Source organism: Erpetoichthys calabaricus, chromosome 2 (genome assembly GCF_900747795.2).
Source record: "Erpetoichthys calabaricus chromosome 2, fErpCal1.3, whole genome shotgun sequence".
Lineage (NCBI taxonomy): Eukaryota > Metazoa > Chordata > Cladistia > Polypteriformes > Polypteridae > Erpetoichthys > Erpetoichthys calabaricus.
This window is the reverse complement of record NC_041395.2, coordinates 318,696,387-318,722,942: the sequence shown is the minus strand read 5'-3', so window position 1 is coordinate 318,722,942 and position 26,556 is coordinate 318,696,387. Positions and strand designations below refer to the sequence as shown.

At 41.8% G+C, this 26,556-nt stretch overlaps 1 protein-coding gene across 1 annotated transcript; it reads left to right on the top strand.

Moving 5' to 3' along the window:
* The first annotated feature begins 1,096 nt into the window (after positions 1-1,096).
* On the top strand, positions 1,097-25,511 carry npy4r (neuropeptide Y receptor Y4). Its single transcript, XM_028793464.2, has 2 exons — positions 1,097-1,443; positions 23,400-25,511. Exon 2 carries the CDS (start codon positions 23,494-23,496, stop codon positions 24,631-24,633), a length of 1,140 nt encoding a protein of 379 aa, XP_028649297.1. The 5' UTR covers positions 1,097-1,443; positions 23,400-23,493; the 3' UTR covers positions 24,634-25,511.
* The last annotated feature ends 1,045 nt before the right edge of the window (positions 25,512-26,556 follow it).

Below are 26,556 nucleotides of genomic sequence, written 5' to 3'. Positions count from 1 at the left end.
CAACCAATAGAGTTCAAGCGCAAAACCGATATGTTACCCACATGAAACCAGTATAAGACGTGCATGAAACCAATATAGTGCATACACAAAATCATCGTTAGACCGGCACAGAACGCAAGCCAATATAGTTCATACGCAAACCGATAACATACAACCGAAAACCAATGCAGTTCACTCACAAACCAATAACAAACGTACTGGAACCACTAATATACACACGCGAATCAATATAGTTCATATGCAAACCAGTGCTATGCATATACAAACGGATATAGTTCACGCACAAACCGATAATATACGGACACGAACCAATATAGTTCATATGAATGAAACCAGTATTATACGCACGCAAACCAATTAAGTATGCACGCAAACCGATAGTAAATATTCATAAACCAATAGTGTTGATACGTAAACCAATAGATTACACACAGAAATATATGATTTATGGCCTGTTTGGCCCCTCATACTTTCACAAGCTCTGTACGAATGAGAATTAAAGCTGAACATGCAGCCCTCATAGCACGTGCAGCGGTTTTAAGAGAAAAGCAAGAAATTGAATTTGAGGAAGAAAGAGTGAGAGTAAAAAGCAACAGCTGAAACTGGAGGCCGTGTTTGTGAGTGAGAGTGGTCCCTGTGATGAACTAGAGTCCTGTCCAGTCCTGTGTGCAGACTTTTGTCGAATCCTGCTTAGTTAGTCTTTACCACCATGAAATTTAACGAGAAGGTTCAGTCCATTGAGGTTTACAGCGCCGTCAGAGTCCCCGAACACATCAGAAATGTTACATCATGCATACATTCTCTAACTTGTTTAACTGTGACAAAATAAAAGACTTATTACAAGACACAGTGGTCATCCATGATGAGGTGTTGCCGGTCTCTCTGCCTCTCCCGCTGCAGGCTTCATTTTCCCTGCCCGTTTCTCCCAATGCAGCAAAGGCCCGTTACTGGTTGTTCATTGAACCTTCGAGGGTCCAACGTCACGTCCTGAGTTCACTCAGGTATCTGCTCGCCATATCGATGCAATAAAAATTCTTTTTGGAAAAAAAAAAATTGAAGACGAAGTGTAACTGACAAAACGGGTGCCTGTCAACCATATCGATGCATTTCGACTGAAGTGAAAAGCACCGGGACACCACGGAGCTCGAGGGTCTGCAAGGACTGTTTGGAATGTAACTGGCCGTACTGAGAGGATTCTCCAAAGCAAAATACTGTAGAAGAGTTACTGCCACTCGGGGGCACTGCAGTTCCAATAATGCGCCCCAAACGAAACGAGTAACAAAACACATCCTTCCCGTTTAAAAGCTGCCCTGGTCAAAGAGCTGAGGTAGCGAGCGCTCGGATTTACAGTTGGCATCACCTCGGAGGCGGAGATGATCTGATTTTATGCGGTGGAATTGTACAAACCCTTTTGGGTTTGGATTTCTGCTCCTGACAGCCGAGGTAAGTGTGTGTGTTTGTTTGTGCGTGTGTCCACCCGCAGAGTGCATGTGTATCTGATTCCAAAGAAAGTTCAGTGTGGGGTATCAACGTTAAGGAAATTGTCGATTGGTAAACTGGCGTGGTCAGATATTGAGTATCGTGGAACACTTTCTGTTTCTGACTTTAAATAGCCTACAAAGAATAAACATTAAATAATAAGAAGAAAATAAGCAAACTAGGAATGGAGTGCAACCCAATGTCAAAATCCGCGTTATTTCCATCGATCACCTAATACTCATTGCTCCTTGTAACTAAATTACGGACATTTCACCAAAGGCAGGCTTTGTGCAACCTAAGCATTGGGAAAATTCCGTACAACGGGGGTCCATTTTCTGTTTCCACGAAACAAATTCTTAGAAGGACAAAACTTCCACGAACGCCCATATCACACAGGCACCTTGCAGCCTCGACGCTTTGTGTTCTCGCCATCCCACAAGATACCGTTATGTCCGACTTTATAGTGCCGCTTGCTTTTACTCTATTTGATCGCATTTGCTCTCTTCCCAAATGTTACAATAATATATGATTTGCAATAAGGTGCTATATGGAAATCAAGACGGAACAGCAGCATGCGACCAACACTTGAGAACTGCGCCGTGGTGAATAAAGAAAATGGCATTCGACCTTTTTCCAAAAGTGGACACGAAAGCTTCATTCGAAGTGTTTGGAAAGAGCGACTCACTTTGCGCAGGTTCGGAAAACCTCTGGGTGGTTTGGGGGCGCCAGCGATGTAAAAACCGAGAGAAAGAAACGCGTTTGACGACAACCTTCGGGACTGTCAATTGAAAAGATGCGCACAGTCATAGAGACAGTGATTATTGTTAAACGTCAAGCACGACGACGACAAAAAGACAAAAGACACCCCAGACAAGGTCTGAGTAAGTCTGGCGTTGGCAGTGTTCTCAATATCACGAAAAAAAAAAAACAGACAAAAGGAGGCGATAAGGCGAACGAAATACCATTTATACTCTCGAGATATAACTGAGGGCGCAGGTATAGCGGTGATGCTTCACGAATCCAGCCGGCTCCGCGTCACGACTCAAAAGAATAACGGATTGGGACGACTCGAAATTAACCCCGTGTGGACTTGTGAGTGGCCCAACTTCATTATATAGTGCCTTTAATGACATTTGTCCTTCTATCTATCTATTATATAGTGTCTTTTGTGATCTATCTATCTATCTATCTATCTATCTATCTATCTATCTATCTATCTATCTATCTATCTATCTATCTATCTATCTATCTATCTATTATATTGTGCCTTTTCTTTTGTTCTACTACTATCTATCTATCTATCTATCTATCTATCTATCTATCTATCTATCTATCTATCTATCTATCTATCTATCTATCTATCTATCTATCTATCTATCTATCTATCTACATTATAGTACAACTTTATAGCTTTATAACACACATGGTTGATTCCTCATCTGGAGTACTGGGTGCAGTTTTGGTCTCCAGGCTACAAAAAGGACATAGTAGCACTACAAAATGTCCAGAGAAGAGCAACTAGACTGATTGCAGGGAAGGGCATTGATGCAGCGGATCGAGACTGTGAGTTCAATAAGAACACCAGGACACAGTTAGAAAGTTAAGAGAAACATTTGACAAACATTAGGAAGTTTTTCTGTACACAGAGAACCACAGACACATAGAACAAGCTACCAAGTAATGTGGCAGGCAGTACGACTTTACGGATTTTCATAACTCAACTTGATGTTATTTTGGAGGAATTATGTGGATAGGACTGGCGAGTTTTGTTGGGTTGAATGGCCTGTTCGTGTCCATATCTTTCTAATTTCTAGTGCTTTTCATAACTATTGTATAGTGCCTTTCATGACACTTATATTTCTGTCTATTATACAGTGTCTTTCATGACTATCTATTCCATGAGAATATATTTATTATATAGTGCCTTTCATTCCTATCTAGCTATCTATTATATGGTGTCTTTCATGACTATCTATTCCATGAGAATATATTTATTATATAGTGCCTTTCATTCCTATCTAGCTATCTATTATATGGTGTCTTTCATGACTATCTATTTGTTTATCTTGTACAGCTTCCTTCAAATTTTTGTATCAAAAACATACTTAGACCTGCTTAATAAGTTCACTGATGCAGGGGCAAAGCTTATCTTTGCAGCCTTGGGCATAAGACAGGACCCAGTTGAAGGCTATCATGTCATGCCAGCTCCACTCACGTTCACACTGGGGCAGTTTGGAATCACTAATTAGCCTAACACATGCATTTGGGAATAATTATTAAATATTTGGCTGATAAAGTCATCAAAGACAGTTTTGTCAGTTGTTTGCAGATTTTTACAGTTGGGGCACAAAGAGGGTAAGTGACTGGCACTTATCTGGGTACTCCTGTTTAGTGTCCCTCCATTGGTACAGAGGCCAGCCGGGCGCTAGTCTACAGTATTTGCATTTCTCAATGGCTGATTATCCAGTGTTCAGCACTGTGCTGCTACTCAATGAGAATTACCGTTAACCTAAAACAGCTGTCATTTTTGTTAGAGAAGCAAGCTGTTGCCATTAAAAAAGAAAGCAGGACCCATTTCAAGTAAGGTTCTGCACATTACAACATTAACAATTCTTAAATTCCTGTCTCCCAGTGGCACACACTTAACCAGTTTCAAATGAAAGCAGTGACTCGGGTAGATAACCAAGTACTAGTTGTCATGTTGTCAGTCTCGGCTGACTTGTCTTGTCTTCTGCATTTTTTAATCGCATTGCCCGTTTTCACTTTATGCTGCCTCTACTTTTGCTGCCAATCTAGTTGTTAACCCTTAATTACTCACACCATTTCTCATCTCATAAGGACTCGCTCAGTGTACTTTATGCACCAGTGTTAAAATGGCTATTTATGTGTACACTGTGTGGTTGTTTCTCTAATATAAAAAAAAATCTTGGAAGGAGACGAGACGTGACTTTCTCAGAGAGACACTTTTATGTCCCGCGACATGAGACTTTGTGCCAAGAGATTTAACCACACCAGGTGCCAGAAATAAAAGACAAAGATTAGATGACAAAGTAGAACATCGTAAAGAATTAAAAAATGTTGGCGTGGTACACATGCAGAGCAGGTCAGAGATAACAGAAGTAGGAAAATTTGAAAGTCTCAAAAAAATGATGGTAAAGATCGCATTAGCGCAAACAAACGGAAATTATTAGTCAGTGAAATAACGGAACAGCGAAAAGAGATTGAATATATTGTTTGGCTCTAAACTTTAAGTCGGAGACTTGTAGATTGTCTAATTTGTGTTGCCATCAGGGAAAAGTAGTGTTTCTTCCCAATGAAGAGGCTTATCCGTGAGAAATGAAAGATTTGTTGCTTGGTGAAAGTGAAATCCTGCGAGAGAAAATTTCAAGCCCCGCGAGACAAGAGCTTATGCAAAGAGATTTGGAAAAGTCCTGCCCACGCACACGGTTCAATCATTTCTCATTTGTGTGAATGCTATTGTCTGACACAGTTTGTGTAGAGAGAAAGAGACGATATTCACTCACGGACAGTTATATGTTGCGTTGTCATGATGTAATTCCACACATGGAATCAAAATTCAATGCGATACTGACGAAAAGGTAAAAGCGAAAAGAGATGGAATATATGGACATAGGTGACATGACAGAAGTATGTAGGTATTGTTTGGCTTTAAACTTTAAGTTGGAGACTTGTAGATCGTCTAATTCATGTTGCCATCAGGGAAAAGTAGTGTTTCTACCCAATGAAGAGGCATATCTGCGAGAATTAAAAGTTTTGTTGTTTGGTTTTGGTGAAATCCACATATGCGAGCAACAGAGATGCAAAGTTCCTGGTGCGAAATGCAGACAGGGGGGTTGGCGAGTGAAGTGAGCAGGGGGCGAAGCCCCCAGTAATATAAAATAATACAATAATTTTAAATTGTACATGTTTTTAATGTACATTTTTGGACTCCGCCAGGGCTGCCCTTTGTCGCCGATTCTGTTCATAACTTTTATGGACAGAATTTCTAGGCGCTGCCAGGGTGTTGAGGGGGTCCGGTTTGGTGGACACAGGATTGGGTCACTGCTTTTTGCAGATGATGTTGTCCTGTTTGCTTCATCAGGCCGTGATCTTCAGCTCTTTCTGGATCAGTTCGCAGCTGAGTGTGAAGCGGCTGGGATTGGAATCAGAACCTCCAAATCCGAGACCATGCTCCTCAGCCAGAAAAGGGTGGAGTGCCCTCTCAGGGTTGGGAACGAGATCCTGTCTCATGTGGAGGAGTTCAAGTATCTCGGGGTCTTGTTCACGAGTGAAGGAAGAATGGAGCGGAAGATCGACAGGCGGATCGATGCGGCGTCTGCAGTAATGCAGGCTCTGCATCGGTCTGTCGTGGTGAAAAAGGAGCTCAGCCATAAGGCAAAGCTCTCAATTTACCAGTCGATCTATGTTCCTACCCTCACCTATGGTCATGAGCTATGGGTAGTGACCGAAAGAACGAGATCGCGAATACAGGGTGTCTGGGCTTTCCCTTAAAGATAGGGTGAGAAGCTCAGTCATCCGGGAGGGGCTCAGAGTAGAGCCGCTGCTCCTCCGCATCGAGAGGAGTCAGATGAGGTGGCTCGGGCATCTGATCAGGATGCCTCCCTGGTGAGGTGTTCCGGGCACGTCCAACCGGGAGGAGGCCCCAGGGAAGACCCAGGACACGCTGGAGGGACTATGTCTCCCGGCTGGCCTGGGAACGCCTTGGGATTCTCCCGGAAGAGCTAGAAGAAGTGGCCGGGGAGAGGGAAGTCTGGGCATCTATGCTCAAGCTGCTGACCTGCGACCCGACCTCAGATAAGCGGAAGAGGATGGTGGATGGATGGATGTTTTTAATATAATACCACATTACTGAATAGTATGACATAGTGTAGGACTCTCTGAAAATAAACCTGATCCAGTTCTCCAGTGGTCATTTGTCACACTTTAATCCATGGCAGGATTTGCACATGGATCACATTTCAATTCAGTTGTTGAATGTACTTAGCAGACAAAGTCACTGCAAGAAGAACATCTCATCGTTGGCCTACATACATAAGTACCCGCACAGTGTACCAAACACACCGTATGGAAGTTGCAACTGTGCATTCACTCATAAATCCGTCTGGGGGCACACTGATACTTGTAGTGGATCAAGCTGAGGATAGATGAAGGATGCTGCCGGTAAGTTCAAGTAAAAAGACATGGGGCAAAAATAACTGAGATTGGTGTACAGAATACACCAGCGCGAGTAGTCAAGGGTTAACACACAGATCACAGCCTGGCAATGATGATAATAATAATATCTGGCATTATTCCCTCTTTTTTCTTTCAAATCTGCTTAAATCACTCAGGCCGGAGTATCAGTGGCCTAAATGGGCCTAAGCAGTCCTGCAATGGGATGTTCTCCCCAAAACAAATCCAATCACGCATGTACACTCAAGCAGGCGGTTTAGAGATTATGATCAGTCCGTACACTGAGTGACTACACCAGTGGGCTGCGAATTAACAGGATGTCACTTCGGTCTCCACCGCCATCTCAACATCTACCAACCAGCAGGCACCTTTTCAAAATATGTAAATAATTTTGTAAGGTTACATGTTCTATAAAAAGCATTATAATCAAAAACATCAATAATGTTGAATGATCAGTGTCTGGGTTTACCCTGGTTGACTCCTAAATCTTTTTCCTCAGTCTTGAGCTCCTTTGTGTTGAGACCCATTCTGTTCATATCATCCGCTGCCACCTCCTACCACGTCATTCTTCTTCAGCCTTTCTGTTGATCTCAACCCCTCCACATCTTCACCCGGTCAGACCAGCTACTGTATGTCTGTTTCTCCTGATGTCACCCACACACCAAGTCTTTTCTCTTAACTCACCATTCATCTTCCTTTCCCTCTGTGACTCTCCATTCATCCACTTGATCATTCTCATCACCATTCTGTCTATCATTTCTTTATGCTACGCCTCGCTTCCAAAGAGCACCCTGCTCCTTCCTACAACTTTCAAAAACATTTCTTTTCAGTGCCATGGAAGCTCATTTAGAAGTCAGAATCTTATGCCACTCCTAAAAATGTCTACCATGCACCTCTCACCTGGCTATCACTGCGATGCCCGCTCCTCCTCCTTCTTTTGCTTTCAGCATGTCACCTAAGAACAGGGCAGAACTTCTGTACTTTCTCTGGAAAAAGTGAGTTACTGATACCAGCAGTGTCTTCACAAAGTACTCAGACCACTTGACATTTTTTCACATTTTGTTATGTTGCAGCCTTGTACTAAAATCATTTAAATCCATGTTTTCCCTCATCAAACAACACTCAAACCCGCAAGAACGACAACATGAAAACAGGATTTTAGGAAGTTTTTGCATATTTAATAAGATAAAAATCAGAAATATTCCATTGGCACAAGTATTCAGACCCTTACCTGACACTTGAAGTCAGCCTCAAGATCATCCTATTCTATGGATCATCATTGAGGTGCTCCTTCATGGTGTTTGGATTCAACCTGTGGTTAATTACCTGTCATTAGAAAAGACACATGGCTGTCAGTCAAGGGTCCCACAGTTGAGCAAAAACCAAGCTGTGAAGTCGAAGGAATTGACAGCAGAGTTTAGATCTGGTGAAGACTACAAACAATCCTGCAGCATTGAAGGTTCCTAAGAGCACAGCAGCTTCCATAATTCTTAAATGGAAGAAGTCTGGAACATCTTCAACTCCCTTTAGAGTTGCCAGGCCACACTGGGCAATCAGGTGAGAAAGGCTTTGGTAAAAAGAGGTGACCAAGAACCCAATAATCACTCTGGCCAAGCTATAGAGAACCTGTGTGGAGATGGGAGAACCTTCCAGAAGGACATACATTGTAACTTTTTCACTACTCAAAGTGCTTTACAAAGATGATGCGATGGCAGCCATTTTGCACCAGTATGCTCACCATATAATAGCTATTAGGTGGTAAAGGGGATGCGAAAAATAGTCAGTTAGAGACTGGGGATGATTAGGTGGCCAAAATGACAAGGCCTACGTACATCCTATTCTTTACAAAGGATGCCTAAGAATGCTTAATGAGCACAGAGAGGCAGGACCTTCAACTGAAGGGCTCCGACATGTCCCCATCACTGCACTGGGCATTGAGATCCACACACAAACCACAGGGTAAGCGCCCCCTGCTGGCCTCACCAACACCTCTTCCAGCAGCAACCCAAGCTTTTCCTAGATGGTCTCCCATCCAAGTTCTGGCCGGGCCTAAACACGTTTAGCTTCAAGTGAATTACCTCTTCTGAAGTGCAGGTGGTATGGCTGCAGGCTAACCATTATTGCATCAATGGACTTTATGACAGAGTGACCAGACACAAGCCTCTTCTCAGTAAAAGACACTTGGAATCTCACTTGGAATTTGCAAAAGATCTTGGTCTGATGAACCAAATGTAGGGTTACGTCTAGAGGAAACCAGGCACTGCTCATCACCGGTTCAACACCACTCCAATGGTGAAACATGGTGCTGTCAGCATGCTGTGGATTTGTTTTTCAGCAGCAGGGACTGGGGGACTAATCAGAGTTAAGAGAAATGTTAACCAAACAAAGTGTAGAGATATCCTTCATGACAACCTACTTCAGACCAGTCAGGACCACTAACTGGATCTTAAAACAGGACAACGACCCTAAGCACAAAGCAAAGCAACACAGAAGTGATGTAGGGACACTTCTGGGAATGTCCTTTAGCGGCCCAGCCAGTGCCTATCCTTGAACTCAACTGAACATCTGAAAATACGTAGGTGTTCACCAGCTGCCTCCAACTAACATTGCAAAGTATCACGGATGGCCAGGAGCTTTATCTGTCCGGGATGCCAGCTCAATTGAAGGATTGGGGGTGGGTGCGTGTTCAGAGCATTATCTCCCCCACCCCCCTGGGTTGGTGTGGCACCATGGATTCCTGCGGGGCACGCTTGGAGTTGGAGTTTGCTGCAGCCCTGTTGAGTTCCGTGGGTGCCATCAGGGGGAGTGGCAGAGGCTGTAAAGCACATGATAATGGGCCACCTGGAGTGCTCCCAGGTGCGACTTAAAAGGAACCAACTGCCAGTACTCTGGGGAGCCAGAGTCAGGAGGGAGAGGAGAGGAGGCAAGCAAGAGAGAGAAAGCAAAGAAGAAGGTAAAGAAAGTAATGTGTTAATTAGTAATAATGTATTGTACTGGACTACTGTGGGGAATGCAGGAGAAGACATGGCATAGCAGAGGAAAAATTCCCAAATATGACATAAAAAGAAGTCTGCTGCCTCACTTCAGTTGAGTCAGAGTTGGGAGGCAGCGGGCAACACTCAGCAGAGGATGAAAGAAGAAAGATTTGGTTGATTATTGTTGATTTATTTTGTAACTATGGCAGATTTGTTGGAAAGAGGATTGAGAGAAGTGCCCTTGTGAGAATGAAAAATTCTTGATTTTATTCATATAACGTATGGTGTATTACTGTATCTTGGGTTTGAGGCTTTCTGGTGCCCCCTTGTGGTCACGGTTTATATACTTCATATTTATGCATATAAACAGTATATAGATGTGTATATGTAGTCACAGTATGTGTGTGTGTGTATGAGTGTGTGTGTGTGTGTGTGTGTATACAGTGGAACCTCGGTTCACGACCATAATTCATTCCAAAACTCTGGTTGTAACCTGATTTGTTCGTGAACCGAAGCAATTTCCCTCATAGGGTTGTATATAAATACAATTAATCCATTCCAGACCATACGAACTGTATGTAAATATATATTTTTTTAAAGTTTTTAAACACAAATATAGTTAATTAAACTATAGAATGCACAACGTAATAGTAAACTAAATGTAAAAACATTGAATAACACTGAGAAAACCTTGAACAATAGAGAAAACTAACACTGCAATAGTTTGCTCTATAGCGCTACCAACCACTGGCTAAAAACACTTTTTTTTAATGAGCTTTAAGCACAGGGAAAAAAAATGAACATTTGAAAAAAATCCGTAATTTAATAAACAACCAAGAAAAGTAACATTGCAACAATGCACGCTACGAACTGATTGCTGTAAACAGAAGTGAAAACAAAACAAGCCCAGTGCATTCTATAACTGCCTTCCTACCTTATGAGTCCAGCTCTCTCTCTCGCTCGCCTCTTTGTGTGTGTGTGTGTGTGTGTGTCTCTCTCTCTCGTGTGCCTGTGTGTGTGTGTGTCTCCGTCGCGCGCCTGTGTGTGTGTGTCTCTCTCGCGCGCCTGTGTGCGTCTGTCTCTCTCTTGTGTGTCTTTCTCTCGTGTGTGTGTTTGTCGCGCTCTCTCGCTCTCTCTCTCTTGCTCGCTGCACAGGAAATGCACAGGGAGAGACTGAACATGTACAAACCGAAAGGGAAACTGGCTTGTTCATATACCGAGTGTGTGGTCGCGAACAGATGCAAAAGTTTGGCGAACTTTTTGGTTGTAAACTGATTTGTACGTGTACCGAGACATTCGTGAACCGAGGTTCCACTGTATATATATATACACAGTATTTATACCGTATATGCTCACGTACAAGTCGGGTGATGAAACCCGAAAAATCGATCATAAGTTCAGACCCCAACTTATACTTAATTTTTTTTTTTACATCTTCTTGCATCCAATCTCGCATCAGTTTCTCAGACACATCGAATTCTGTTGCAGCAACACAGTTACCTATTTCTTTCGCCACTTCAACAACTTTTAACTTAAAACCAGCTTCATATTTTCTTCTGATCTAACGATAAGGGAGGCTCTTACTATAAAGGTGTATGAGGGTGTGAGATACAAAAAACACAAATCAGTGCAAGCGTCACTTTGGAATAGTTTGGGTATTACTGTGTGGTGACGTAGGCACAATAGAGAGAGAGAGAGAGAGAGGCTAGGAGCACACGCTGATACAGCACATTGCCACACCCACATAGAAAAAAAATGCAGTGTGCTCCGTGGTTACTCTCTCAGTTGGGTGTTAGCATATCATAATCTCTTGGACCAATAGAGTTTTCCACATTCGACTTACACGACTGACATTATCCGCGGGAGAACTTATCCGCAAGTATATACGGTATATATATATATATACAAGCTGTGTATGCCCATGCTATAAAAAGCCTCCTAGAAACCAAGGATTCTGGCACTTCAATCAATCAATCGCACCAGTTGTGCATTAGCGGATAAGCGAGTTTCTCTCTCCACGGAGGTTTCGTTTTTCTGATGTGCTCACCTCTCTTGTGTATTAGTGGCTAAGTGAGTTTCTCTTTTCTCGGCAGTTTCACTTTGGCGACAGAGTCGCTTTCTTTGAGCTTCATGCTGTAGCCTCACACTTCTGGGCTGGACAGACAGAAAGACACACGTCAACGTGTAGACATTTATAAATATATACAGTTACCAGTAGGGGGCATTGCAGAACTTGAAACCCCAAAAAACAAACACCATAACACAAGGCTTGGGTTCAAAATAAAATGTTTATTCATACAGATACCTTAAAAACATCACAAAAATGCTTGAGTTCTTCTTCTCTTTTTCTGTCTCCTTCCACTCCTCCCAGGTGAGCTTTGTCCTTCTTCCACCCAACTCCAACTCACCTGGATAAGGTCAAGTGGCTTCTTTTATGGTGGACCTGGGTGTACTTCTGGTGCCATAGCACTGAATGGCTGAAGCACTTCTGGGTCACACAGAAGCCCCATGAGGCAGAGAGTTCTTGTTCCTGCAGGGCCATCTGGTAGCACCCAAAGGATCCTGACAGGGTTGTCCCTCAGGACTATGAATCCCATGGATCCCTACGGGTGTCCATACTGGACCCTGCCATCTGTTGTAGAGAGGAAGGAGCTGCTCTTGACAGATAACCTCTCCCTGTCCATCCAATAATCTTCCATCCTGATTGGGATAATAATCAAGAATTATTCCAGTCGTGTTATGCCGCCATATATAGTGTCAAATCAGCTTTTCCCCAATGAAATAAACATGTGTTGTGCTTCAGACTTGTGCCAGGTGTCTGTCCATGTCAGGTTTGGCTGGTTGGTGCGCCCTCTGCAGCCCACAAAAGCTTGAGAGGATCTGTAGAGAAGAATTTGTAGACTATCCTCAAATCCAGTTGTGTGAAGCTTGTTGTGTCAAAGCCACAAAGACTCTGGGCTGGTAATGCTGCCAAAGGAGCTTCAATGAAGTACCGAGTAAAGGGTCTGAATACTTGCAAGCAATAGGAAATTTCGTTTTTTTGTTTTTAATAAATTTGCAAAAATTCCTACAACCCTGTTTCTGCTTTGTCATTCTGGGGTATTGAGTGTTGCTTGACGAGGGAAAGAAATGAATTTAAATGACTTTAACACATGGCTGAACCACAACAAAATGTGAAAAAGTGAAGGGGGCTGAATGGTTTCTGAATCCACTATACATTTACAGAACGTCCAGCAGCCTTCTCACACACTTTCAAACAAAGGGGACCCTTGAATTCTGCAAGCCACCCTTCACTACACTGCACCTTTATAGAGATTTCTGCCACCAGTGCCACACCTCATTAATGCCACCTTCACCTCGGTCATTCCTGCACTTACATGGAGATCTTTCTTCTACTGACTAAGCTCTGTTTCTCAGGAGAAGACACTGTGTAAAAAAATCAGCTAAATTAATAAAATTCAATAATAATATATATTTCCCCAGTCTGTAATTTTCCATCTCTGGTCCTTCAAAAGATAAAAATATAGTTACTACTATTTTTGAAGGAAATAAAAAAATGAGCCTGGGGAAAGCTGTAGTGTGCAGATATCAAAAACAGAAACTGCTTCACCGACTCCTTTGAAAACAGAAGCAGCTCTTGAAATCCCCCCTGCTGTGGCCTTCATGGTAGTTCTGAATTTGTGATTTCAATGCCTGACCATCGAGACACGTTAACTTGTCAATTCAGAGCTAATGAAACTGTCTGGAAAACAACGATGAGCCCAAACATGGTGGAGCATAGCAAGAGGTGATTTCACATCGTAGTAAGGGCTCTTCATTTCCATATCCTATCCTCTACTATGGTCCTGGGCTGCTCCACTGACCTGTGGTCTCAGGTTTAAGAGCTTGGGTGGTCTGCACTCCTCTAAGTTATTCAGCATGATTGTCTTCATCATACTCTGGCTCTGTGTCAGTGTTCAAAACCTGAGAACGCACCTCCTAGGAAACTTGCTCTGTGGCTGGGCAGACATGAGCAGGAGGTCCTCAAACCTGCATGGTGGACATGGTGTCTGCTGCTTATTCTCACGGGTCCAATAAATAAACCCCACACATTTTATTTACCACGAATTTACGATGTCATTACTTATTCAGCAAAAGGTGAACCAAGGTAAAGTTCTTTTTAGTTTGATGGACAGCACCCATGGGCTGGAATTCCTTCAAGAATGATTACAGAAACTTTACCTCGCTGGGAGGACAGAATGATGAAAAGACAGAACAATTCCTATCTTTGCCAGGCAGTTGGCACAAGATGCCAACAATACAAAGAGTGTCTTGGCATCCCAACTGGGATGGATCATGGCTCTTTACCTGGCCAGAAGGAAAATACAGTGGAGGAGAGGGGGGGACAATGGGATGTGGCTATAATTTTTCTCGATACACTTGATGGCTTTGGTATCCATACGGACACGCACAGGGCATGCTGGGAACTGTAGTGTTGTGGAGCAGGCCTGTTGGGTTCCGTGGGTGCCACCAGAGGGAGCTGCAGGGATCTGTGATGACTAATTTGTGGGGCTTTTTATGGGCAATGCCCTGGCACTGGGCTCTTCCTCGCCTATGAGAGCTGGAGTTGAGTGTGGAAGACGGACAAAGTTCACCTGGGAGGATATAAGGAGAAAAGAAAGAGAAAGAAGAGTGTTGTGTTTGTGTAGTTGTTACAAAGAAGCCTTTGTTAAGGGAAAGAATTGCTAATAAAACCTTTTATTCAAAATGAGACTTGTGTCTGTGAGGTTGTGTCTGGGGTTTGAGGTTCTGCAGCGCCTCTTACAGGTCACACTGGTTACAACACATTTCTGGCTGGGTCCTCTGAGACTTTTATTTTGGTTTGTGCACTGGGCTTTGTCATATGATTTTTGGTTTTGACTTGCAAATCTGTGTGTGAAAAATAAAGTGCACCCCATGATTGGGAAGGTGGTAGAGGACGTAGACCAATATTTAGTACAACTGCAATACACATGTTATGGTTATGTTTTAAAATTTTTCTCACTTTATATTTCATTTTCTTAAGGATTTTCTTTTTTACTTTGTGATTTGGATTTATCCAGAATCTGTTTCTGATATTTTTGTTTAAACTCTTGTTTAAAGACATTATTTAATGTCCTCCATGTTGCTTTATTATGGACGCCGCTATTTTGTTTCAGTAACTGTAGCATTGCTAGATGACGGGAAGTAAACTACATGTAATAATTAGGTATAAAGGTCAGCAAGAAGATGTTCTGGTTATCCGAGTTTGTGGATAAAAACCTTCATTATGACGTGTGCTTTTTCTTTATTGATTTTTTTTGGTAAATACCTTGTGCTTTGATTTTATTTGATTTTGATTTTAGGAAGTACTTTAAGGCTTGAGAACAGATCATTATTGGTTTTTAGTTAACAAACTTTGTGCAACTTTTGACTATGTTTCATGTCCTGATCCCTTTAAATAAAAACCTGCCTCTTTTCTCTTTGTGGACAGAAGATGTGAGACAGATATCAGGCAGTGGGATGCCCAGGTGTGCTTACAAAGACCACCAACAGAAGGCGCTATACTCTAAAAAATTGATTGCCGCAGGCGCAGTCAATCTCTGAGCACAAAACAAAACTGGCATGAAATTTAGAGATACCTCCAGACAGACAGATGGCAGCAGAGAGTAGTAATGGGCTCTATTCTGGATTAACCAGGATACCGGATGAAATTCTTGGTCTGGTATAAAGTTAGTAAGAACTTTTTTGAAGGTGTGGTAAAAATTAGTGGAAAACTTGCAAATACATTTACAATAGTGAAATAAATAATTAAAATAAACCTTACATATTTTTAAAATTATTGTGACATCTTGTGCAGTGCAGAGTGCGAATCAAGTCAGGAGTTTAATTTTTTCATTCTGCAAATTATTCTTGCATTGGTACAGCCATATTGTTTTCTTTTGCTATGGTCATCATTTTGATTATTTTTAACTCAGATATTAGCTTTGGTTTTGATATATGCCTTATACTGCCAGGCGTAATGCAAGGGAAAATACTCCACACAAGGGCATAGGACACCAGCCTGAAGAATTTAGTGGCAAGCCTGAAGGATAAGTAATTTTAATTTGCACCCAAATGGGATAAAGGGTTCATTTTAGTCAGGAAGAGGTATGTGTTATGAAAATAAAATAGTAGGCAAAGTAGTGAAATACAGACAAAAGGTGTGCTTTTTATGGGCTTGTCTCATTATTTTGGAGGTGGCGTTAGGGTATCATCTACATTGCAGCTCAACCTACTTATTGCACTCACCCAAAAAGCAGCTCCAGCATTTAATGAAGTCATCACAGTAGTCAGGTGGCTTTCCTGTCAACCATCAATACACAGTATTGCAGCATACAGTGGTATGAAATAATATTTCACCAGACTGCAGGTGCAATATACAGAATGTTTAATGTCCTCTTTGGGAGACAAATAAAGTCTATCTATCTATCTATCTATCTATCTATCTATCTATCTATCTATCTATCTATCTATCTATCTATCTATCTATCTATCTATCTATCTATCTATCTATCTATCTATCTATCTATCTATCTATCTATCTATCTATCAACACCGGACAAGTGCATTTATTGTTTAAATAAATAAACAACAGGTAAATGAATAGATAGCAATACTTTGAAATAGACAGTAATAAATGAATGAGTGAATAAATAATAAGAAAATCTAATACAATAAACAACAACAGCAGAAGATTGTACTGCATATAAATAAACTGTTAGCAGCAGATGCTGGCAGCACACAGTTCAGAGTCCACACTTGTGATAGAATCTGACAAAACTGGTTCAGATGATTTAGAACTTTTTGCCAAATGGAAGTGGGCCAAAGAGACCATGAGAGGGGTGGGATCAGTCCTTCACAACGTTGTAGGTTTATGGATGCAACACTTTATAAAGTATTTATTGAGGGCAGGTAGGCCCCTGTGATCTTTTCTGCTGTGTGCGCAGTCCGTTGTATGAGTTTGAAGTCAGAAATGCTACAGTTACCAACCAGACTCAATGGTATCCCTGTAAATTGTGGTGAGAATGAGGGAAGGTAGGCTTGCTTTATCTCAGCTGCCAAACAAAGTGGAGATGCTGCTGCACCTTCTTGATGTGCAATTAGAAGCAACCTGGAAATGTGTCAGTATATTCGTGTCTAATAGGTAATGTTTTTTTGTGTAGACCTGTACGTGGCCTGTGTTTAATTTATGAGCCTATTCCCTTAATGGTACAGTATTACGCAGAGTTCTGTGCAGTTGATACAAGCAGGAAGGAGTGAAAAATCCATGTTCTTTAGTGTTGTGCTTATTTAGTAACAGTGGCAGTGAGCCAATGAATCAGGGAAAAAAAAACACAAGCTGTAGTTTTTGGTTTGAGAGACGTGAGTACCTGCATTAGAATTTGTGTAGCAAAGCGTTTTGCCAGTGTTCATAATTAGACATTTTTGTTTTGGACTTGATAAATTTTTGCTGAGGATTTGAAATGTGTCTAATTCCATTTCACTTTTGTTTTCTGCTGTGAGGGGTAGCCCGAACACCATCAGACAGACACCGGCACTATTACAAAACACACATTTTTATTTACAAAGTCCCCAACACATTCCCGCACAACACACAGTGCTCCTGCACCATTCACCCTCATTCGGGCCTTCAAACGTCCGATGACCATGTGCTCCAGGTACTCTCTGATGTCCTTCCGGTGGCATTTCCTGGTGTGGTGGAAGTGCCGCATGAGCACCCAGAAGCACTCCGGCTGTCCCTGGAAGGTTGTCCATACACCTTCCCAGGTGTGGCGGAAGTGTAAATGCCCCAGGCTCTATGAGGCTTGGGGTGCCCCCCTGGTGGTGGCCTACACGCTCCATGCCTGTGGTCCCCACACTATCCAGGGCGGTTGCCCCCTCGTGGCCCAGAGGATGTCCTAGGGGCGGAGTGGTGGCTCTGAGGCTAAGCATCTGTGCTGGTATCCAGAACGTTGCCGGTTCGAATCCCCATCACTGACAAAAGAAATCCTACTCTGCTGGTTCCTTGAGCAAGACCTTAAATTGTAATTGCTTCAGGGGCGCTGTACAATGGCTGACCCTGCGCTCTGACCTCAAAGGGTATGCAAAAACTAATTAATTCCTAATACAAGAAATTGTATAAGGCGAAATAAAGAACAAAAAAAAAAAACTACAATCCGCCTCCTGGTCCTTTCAGGCGTCCTGGCTGGGTCTGGCCACACTGCTTTCATTTTGAGTTTGGACTTGTTATTTTAAAATTATGTTTTAAAAGTGCCACAATACCATTTTGCTGCCACATTGCCGCAACAACACGTTAGTCCTGGAAGTTACGCTGCATGTTTCTCTCTTTTGCTTCTGAATCCTGACTGTGGATTAGTTTAGTGTTTTAGTCAACTGTTAGAATACTTGAACCATTTCAGTGTGTCCAAGTTTGTCGATTCAATCTAAACCATTTTGCAAGCTCATTTCTGTAGTTCTTTCTGGTTATGACACATTATTGGAAAGGTCTTCAAAGATTTTGGTTTTTGTATTGAGCTTCAATGTTCGATCCCTTCATTGGTTGATGACTACTTATCTGGTTTAAGATTTCATCTCCTGATCCTTCATTATCTTTTACCTTTGTGGCCGTGACAGAACAGTCAAACATAATGGACTAGTAGTTGGGAGCTGGCTTGGCTTTTCAGTGGGGACTGGTAGACAGACAGGCCTGCATGGACACCTCTTGCTGATGGGGGAAGCTCTCAATAAATGGGTACTTGTCCAGCACAGGACACACTCATCCATTTGCCCACCCACACTCACTAACAGGTGGCACGCTTAGTTGCCAGAGAGAGTTAGCTTAGAATTGATCTTCAGGATGGAGAAGAAACCCAGAATGCCCTGGGAACAGCCTATAGAGACATTGGTAGAATGTGAAGCCTCAATGGCAGAGACTTGTCATGATCTGACTTTTGTTTTTACATTTTCACAGCTGTACCTTGCTCTCTAAAAAAATATTTCAAACATCAGTTTGTGGATTTTAGAGACCTAGAAATTAAATTGTCATATTTATTATTTTTATTTTAGTACTTTTTTATTTAAGAAAATGAATTACATTCTCCTTTGCTCCATTTTTCATTTGTACGGGCATCGACCCTTTTGAGTCACTTTGTGTCTATTGTTTCTATAGCATCAAAGGTCGAAGGGATGTGATTGGTGAATGACATCACAGGGTCAAAGGTATAAAGGTCAGGGCTATAGTTGCCCAAGTTTGTGGATGCATTTAAAACTTGTGTTCTGCTTTCTTTGGTTGTTTAGTGCTCCTGGTTCTTGACATTTTTGCTTCTGAATCTTAACTATGACTTATTTTAGTGTGTTTTCATTTTGGTCAACTGTTACCTTTTCTAGATGCTGAAGGAATACCTGAACCATTTCAGTCTGCTTTTAACACTCATCATAGTATGGAAATAGCTTTATTGAAAGTGACAAATGATTTTGTTACTTTCTTTAGATTCCGGTGAGAAGGCTGTTTTAATTTTGCTGGACCTCTCTGCAGCATTTCACAACGTGGATCATAGTATTCTCATTTCTCATCTAGAACATTGGGTTGACATGAAGGGAACTGCATTAAATCAGTTAATTTCTCATCTGTCGCATAGAACATTTTCAGTGGCACTACATGACTTCTTCTTCACCTGTTCCATGTGGGATTCCTGAAGGGTATGTTTTAGGACCAGTTCTTTTTTGTTAATACTATACATTTTTCCTCTTGGTAACATCACCAGAAAATATATTTCTTTTCACTTTTATGGGGCGATCTACAGCCATATTTTTCTCATTGAAATCTAGTGAGTCTTAATGGCCTTTTTTGATTGTTTGCAGGATATCAAAGGCTGAATGGATGGTAACTTTCTCCAGCTTAATGATAATAAAACCAAGGTTATTTTATTTAGCCGCTCCAAGTCCAGTAAACATGCTTTTAGAAATTGAAATCATCTTACCTCTTGTACGTCATCTTGTGCCAAAAACTTGGGTGTGATTTTTGACTCCACACTTAATTTTAACAAATAAATTGCTTCAGTTGTTTAAAGTAGTTTTTACCAATTAAGAGCCATTTATAGAAATTAAATCAATTTTCTCATGTCAGAATCTGAAAAAAGTCATTCATGCATTCATTCCATCATGATTGGACTTTTGTAATTCTTTGCACTTTGGTCTCCCACAGTGAAGAAGTGCCCATAATTCTGCTGCATGTCTTTTGACTGGCTTTAAAAAGTGTGAGCACATTACCCCGGTCCTGGCTTCTATTCACTGGCTTCCTGTTCAGTATAGAATTCATTTTAAACTATTAGTGATTGGTTTGAAAGCTTTCAATGGGATGGCCTCAGCCAATATTTCAGATCTTCTCTGTCCTTTTTTGGCTCCCAAGTCTCTTTGATCCTCAACTAGGCAAATTCTGCATGTACGACACAGACACATTTAAAGCAAAACGCTGACCGAGTGTTTTCGGTTGCAGCCCCGTGTTTGTAGAATAGCTTGCCAATTGATGTTAGGTGTGCTTCATCCATTTTTGTTTTTATATCTCTAGGCTTAAGACCTTTAAGCCTTTTTAGGTTGGGAGCATGCGCTGATAGCGTGTTGCCGCTCCCACCACACAACGAAACACCTGGACTGGGACCCTAGTGCAGTGGGTGACACGTCAGCACCACACTGGTACACTGTGAGGTTTTTTATGGTGATCGGAGTGCAAATCCTGCCACCAACCCACAAGTTTTCCCTGCAAGTTGGAGGACCTGCATGCAGATTAACGTCATACCCAGGATGAAGCAATTGCAGGTTATGGGCCTTGCTCAAGAGCCCAATGGAATAGAGTCACTTCTGGCGTTCACGGGATTTGAACCGACAACCTTTCGATTGCTGGAGCAGATCCCTAGCCTCATAGCCTTTTTAGACTCTTAATAAATATTGCAGACATGTTTAAATTTTCAACATAAATTTCTGAATTTGTTTTATTATTATTATACTTTGTATGTACAGCACTTTGGTCAGTGAAAGCTGAGTTAAAATGTACTTTATAATTACATTTTACTTACTTTCTTAACTCTTGGCTTAGACATCGTAATTTATAGATTTCCCAGCATGCACTTCAGCCTATTTCAACAAAGTTTCTCCTCCTCGTCTCTTTTTGGTTGGACACTTCCCAAATCCAGGTTCATTCCACTATTTTCTGCATTTTTTGTGCTGATGATGTAGATCATTTTGTCTGTGCTGAAATTCCAAACAGAGAAACCTATCCTGAATTATCTCTAACCTGCTCTGCATATGTTTGGCCCTTTTGTTTTGTAACCTCTTTATGACATTTTACTTTGTTTTCTACTCTGTCTTTTATTTCTGACCTCGCTTTGTCCTGCTTTTTTTTCAATGACACCTGGTCCGTGGTGATTATTTTCCCTTTTTCGAGTATTCATTTCCATTTGTTTGCGCTACTGCGATCTTTACTTTCTTTTTTTATACTTTCTAATTTTCCTGCTTTCATACTCTTTAACTTTTTCCACATTTGAATCGCGCATACGTTTTTTTTTGGGAGCCTTTCGAATCGCACTTCTTTCATAATCTGCTCTGCATGTGTATAGCGCCAACATTTGTGAGCATCTTTATGAAGTTCTACTTTGTCTTTTACTCTGTCTTTTAATTCTGAGTCCGATTGGATGAGCTTTGTTTCAATTCCACTTGTTACGGGCTGATAATTACTTGCCTTATTTTCTGAATTTGCACCTAGATTATTTTTTCTTTTTTCTTTCCAACGCTTTTGAGACTCTTTTCTCTGTGCTGCTTTCTTCTTCGCTTATTCATCATCGTTTCATTTATAACGTATTGTCCATATACGCTTTATATGCGCTGAGACCCCGGATCTGTATGTGCTCAAATCCTTCACAAGACTGAATGTTTTGCTGCCCCGTTGTCTTATTTGATAGATTGTAAGTAGAGTGTGTCTTGCAAGATCTGAGAGCACATGATGCTTGCCTGCCAAAAGTAATCCAACAACTGCTAGCTTAGAGGTCTGTTGACTTGTCTTAAATGATGGCTCACTGCCTAGTCTCGCGTGACGTTGTAAAAGCAATATCTGTCTTTTATTTCTGGCCCCGGGCGTGGTTGAATTCTTTCTTGCAGGATGTATAACGCTGCTCGTGTTCGGGGGGGGGTCGGGTTGGTTTTTAGTTGCTATCGCTCTGCCCTTCGATCTTTTTAAAGCCTGTACAGCCGCTGTCCTTTTTGCTACGGCCCTGGGTCAATCTCTTGGCACAATGTCTCATGTTTACGGTCCCCATGAGACGCACCGTGGCAAGTCACTTTGGTCTCGCATGTCTTTTAAATATCTTCCGAGAAGATCATGTATCGTAGCCCTGCTTTTGCTTTCAAGGCAAGGATTTTTTTTTTATAACAGAGAGATATGAAGGTTACTGTGCTCTTAGGAACCTTCAGTGCTGAAGGAATTGACCAGATCTGAACCTCAACACAATCCTGTCTCTAAGCTCCTCCGGGAATTTTGTAGACCTCACGGCATGGTTTTTGCTCAACTGTGGAACCTTCTATAGATGGGTGTAGACCTTTCCTAATCATTTGCAATTAATTGAAATGACCACAACTCCAAACAAGGTGTGAAAACATCTCATGGATGATCTATCGAATGGAATGCTGCTGAACCAAATTTCGAGTATTATAGCAAAGGTCCGAATACTTGTGTGAATGTGATATTTTGTTATCTTCTTATAAAATATGCTACCGTGGCTGTCTGTTTGTCTCTCCAGGATTTTAAATCACCTTTAGCTTGCAAACCGTTTGAACTATTGACCTGAAATTTGGTACACATATACTACGTGACCTCTACTGTCCACTTTCGGGGTGATGATTTTTATTACTTTTTTATTTTATTTTATTGTAGGATCAACTCTTGACAGCAGCCAGCAGGGTGGCCAGGCGGCGCATGAGTATAGCCACCGTTCTCATCCCTACCACCTTTTGCGTCACATCCCCTACCTCTTCATATCTTAAATCATTCTTCAGGCAGATTGAAGACTTAGGTGCCAGCTTAAGTGAAAATTTAAGGAAAACGTACTAAGTAATTGCAACCCAAAATCTGACTTAATCAGTTTTAACACAAGAAGATGCTGACAAAAGAAGAGAAGAAGCAGGCCACTAGGGTGGAGAAAAGAAGAGCTGCTCAGGAAGCAGCAAGCGCATCAACCTCTGAGCAAACGAATGCTAAACATACAGAGAAAGAGGATGAAAACTATGAACGCTCAAGTCAAGTGTATTCACTGCACGTTATCATGCAGTGCGCCATTACTGGTGTTTAATAAATGTGGTAAATCTTCCAAAATCTTGTTATCGTGTTGCTATTCTATGGCATTGAATGTCACTTGATTCAGGAAAGATTAATTAACTTAAACAATTTTAGCACAAAATGTGGAAGAAGTGAATGGATCTGAATATTTTATAACTCCACTATGTATTCTTGTTAAGATTGTTTGTTTCAATTAAATTGTTCTGTAAACGGCACCATGTTTTGATTCAATGCCTGGTTGGAGATGGATAAGAGACACACAATAAGTAGCAGGGATGTGTTACAATAATTTGTTTGTAGACCAATATGACCTGACGTTAAAATTCCTATTATGCAGAAATGGTCAAAGTGACAGAAACCTCACATTTCATCTTTGTTCTCATCCATTTTCTTTCTTTCTTTTTTTTCAGATGATAATCTTTTCACTTCCCATTCCCACCTACATCCCAGCATGGTCTGCATAAGTTCTGCTGTCCTTCATTTTCCACATTGAAGTTCTCAATCATGAACAGGAGCAGACCGAACCACCTGGAGGAAAACTTTTCACTTCCAAACCGTTCCCCCATCTTTAACAGCAGCAGGCACGAGTTTCCACCTTTCATGGATGAGCCGTGTAAGAGCTCAACGGGTCTCACTTTTGCTCTGGTGGTCCTGTATTGCATGGTCACCATTGTGGGGCTGGTTGGCAACATCTGCCTGATCTGTGTGATTGTCAAGCAGAAAGAAAAGGCAAACGTCACCAATATCTTGATTGCCAACCTCTCCTTCTCTGACATCATGGTCTGCGCCTTCTGTCTGCCTTTCACTGTGGTTTACACACTAATGGATTATTGGATCTTTGGGGATGTTTTGTGCAAAATGATGCCCTTTATCCAGTGCATGTCAGTGACGGTCTCCATCCTGTCCCTTGTCTTAATTGCTCTTGAGAGACACCAATTGATCATCAACCCTGCAGGCTGGAAGCCCACTGTGCCACAAGCGTATTTTGCCGTGGTCCTCATTTGGATGCTTGCTTGTTTCATCTCGCTGCCATTCTTGGCATTCCACATTTTGACCGATGAGCCCTATAAGAAGTTGAGTCCCTTAATGGCGTCCCTAGCAGACAAGGCAGTCTGCACAGAGAACTGGCCCTCTCACAAGCACAAGCTGATCTACACCACGTCCCTTCTCATTTTTCAGTATTGCGCCCCTCTCATTTTCATTCTTGTCTGCTACCTGAGGGTCTACTTCCGCTTGCAGAAGAGGAAGGACATGCTGGACCGGACGTGCGAGGAGAACCGAAGGATGACCCATAGCAAGAGGATCAACGTCATGCTGGTTTCACTGGTCACCGCCTTTGCTGTCTGCTGGCTGCCACTGAACACATTTAATGCAGTGGCCGACTGGAATTATGAGGCTGTGATGTACTGTCACCATGACCTTGTCTTTTCCTTGTGCCACCTGATGGCCATGGTGTCCACCTGTGTTAATCCAATCATTTATGGCTTTTTGAACAACAACTTTAAAAAGGAGGTGAAATCCGTGGTGTTTCACTGCAAATGCCACCCACTGGAGGAGGATTATGAGCATTTTCCTCTTTCCACTATGCACACGGAAATATCAAAGACATCACTGCGACTGAGCTGCAGGAACAACTCTGTATAGCCAAGCGTTCATCTGTGCCAAAGTCTGAATGTCCATTTAGGGAAATCAGGGAGTGGTGGCTCCTCAGGTTTCCCGACTGAAGTTACTGTAACTTGTTGTGATGGATGATTGTATGCCAACATGCACTTTAATGAAGGATGTGAACTACGCAGCACAGAGCTCATCTTAAGCTTTATCATAATCAACTAGTCATTCCATTTTCTACATCATCTTTATTCAAGACATAGTACAACAGAAAATATGAATCCATATCTACATAAGGTTACAAATGAATGTTTTGTTGGTATTGATCGCATATACTTGAGTGAATGTTGGGAATGCTGCACTTCAAACGTGAAATCGTTCTTGATACTGTTAGGTGCACCACTTCAGTTTAGAATACACACAAACTAAAATGGAGCTACCCCATTTAATATCTCAAAGTTCTGGTCAGACTATAAGGTGCCATATAGTTGCTCACACTGAACATGGCTGTCAAATGAGATTGCAAGCAAGAAATGAGAGGCACATAAAACATTGAGAACACTGAAAGTGTGTGGATGGGTTTTGCGCACTGAGGAAATTTATGAAATGCTCACCAACTGGGTCTGGATACAAATTTTAAACATCCTTAGAGAGGGTGGATCACTCATCCACTTTCTTCCTGTCTCCTTATTTTTGTCCACCCTCAACCTGTCACTGACAGAGCCCAATCCTGCTATGAACCATTCACCAAAGACACACTCATAATTGGATGCAACTGTTTTATTTCTTTAGGCCTGGTTGCAATCGTGGCCATTGATGGAACAATTTGGTGCAGTCAGCCCTATTCCTATCAGCTGCACCTACTGTGAACCTGTCACCAACGACCCTCTCACACTTACAGTAGCTGCTGCTTCTTTTATGTTCGCTGTTTGTTAGCCACAAAGCAGCAGGAGAGGTCCCTTATGGTGCTGCTACCTAACGGCTGCAGCTAATGCAGCATCCATAGACCTTAACTCTGATGTCGAAATAATGTAAAGAAGTAAAACAAGCAAATTGTACAGAAGAGTACATGGTATTAAAAGACCATTAGGGATAAATAAAATGAATAAACAAAACCCTAAACTGCACACACATTTCATGCCCTTTCCACTTGGCAAGGGTGAATGGTCCATTTGTCCACCTGCAGTGTCTTATTGCCTCTCATCTCGTCCTGCTTCTCAACATTTACCTTTCTTTATCCACACCTCTGGTTTATCATCCTTATGTCAGTCAAGCTCCTTCCTCCCAGCTTTGAAGCAAAAACCAAGAGACATCCTGGCATTGATCTCCTGTTTCAGGAATGCCATCTGGAACCATGAGACCCACCTCGCAATAAAAGAGCCATTGAAACCCCAGGTAGAGAGTCCATGACATTTGCTACCAAAAAACTATGTTTAAACCAATGGATGTCTCTGCTGCTACCTACTGGATGGGAGGATTTCTAGGGTTTTATTTTTATGGTTCTCCACTGTCCTTCCTCTACTCCTATAACCCTATTTTTAGTACTTATGGAGCACCCTGCATAATAATGGGACTTAGCACCTCTTGACAATGAATGCTTAATTACGCTGGTATGAGGTCGTATAGATACATGGAATAAGTCACCGAGCCATGTAGTAGACAGTAGAACTTTAGGGACCTTCAAAACTTTACTTGATCTTATTTTAGAGGAATTAAGTGGATAGGTTAGGCAAGCTTTGTTGAGCTGAATGGCCTGCTCTTGCCAAAATGTATGTAATGTTCTAATGAGGTGCCAATAGCAGTGCAGTCTCCACCTGGTGTTTTTATGGCCAAGTAGCCATCCTGATCATGGTTTGTAGTCCCTCTCTTGATCCAGCCCTCCATTACAGTTAATTTTCCTTACATTATATAATTTTGCAAGGCCTGTTTGTGCTTTGTTCTCAGCAACTGAATAATTTT

Coding starts and splice junctions, on each gene's coding strand:
- npy4r (XM_028793464.2), top strand. CDS start 23,494: ATGAACAGGAGCAGACCGAACCACCTGGAGGAAAACTTTTCACTTCCA.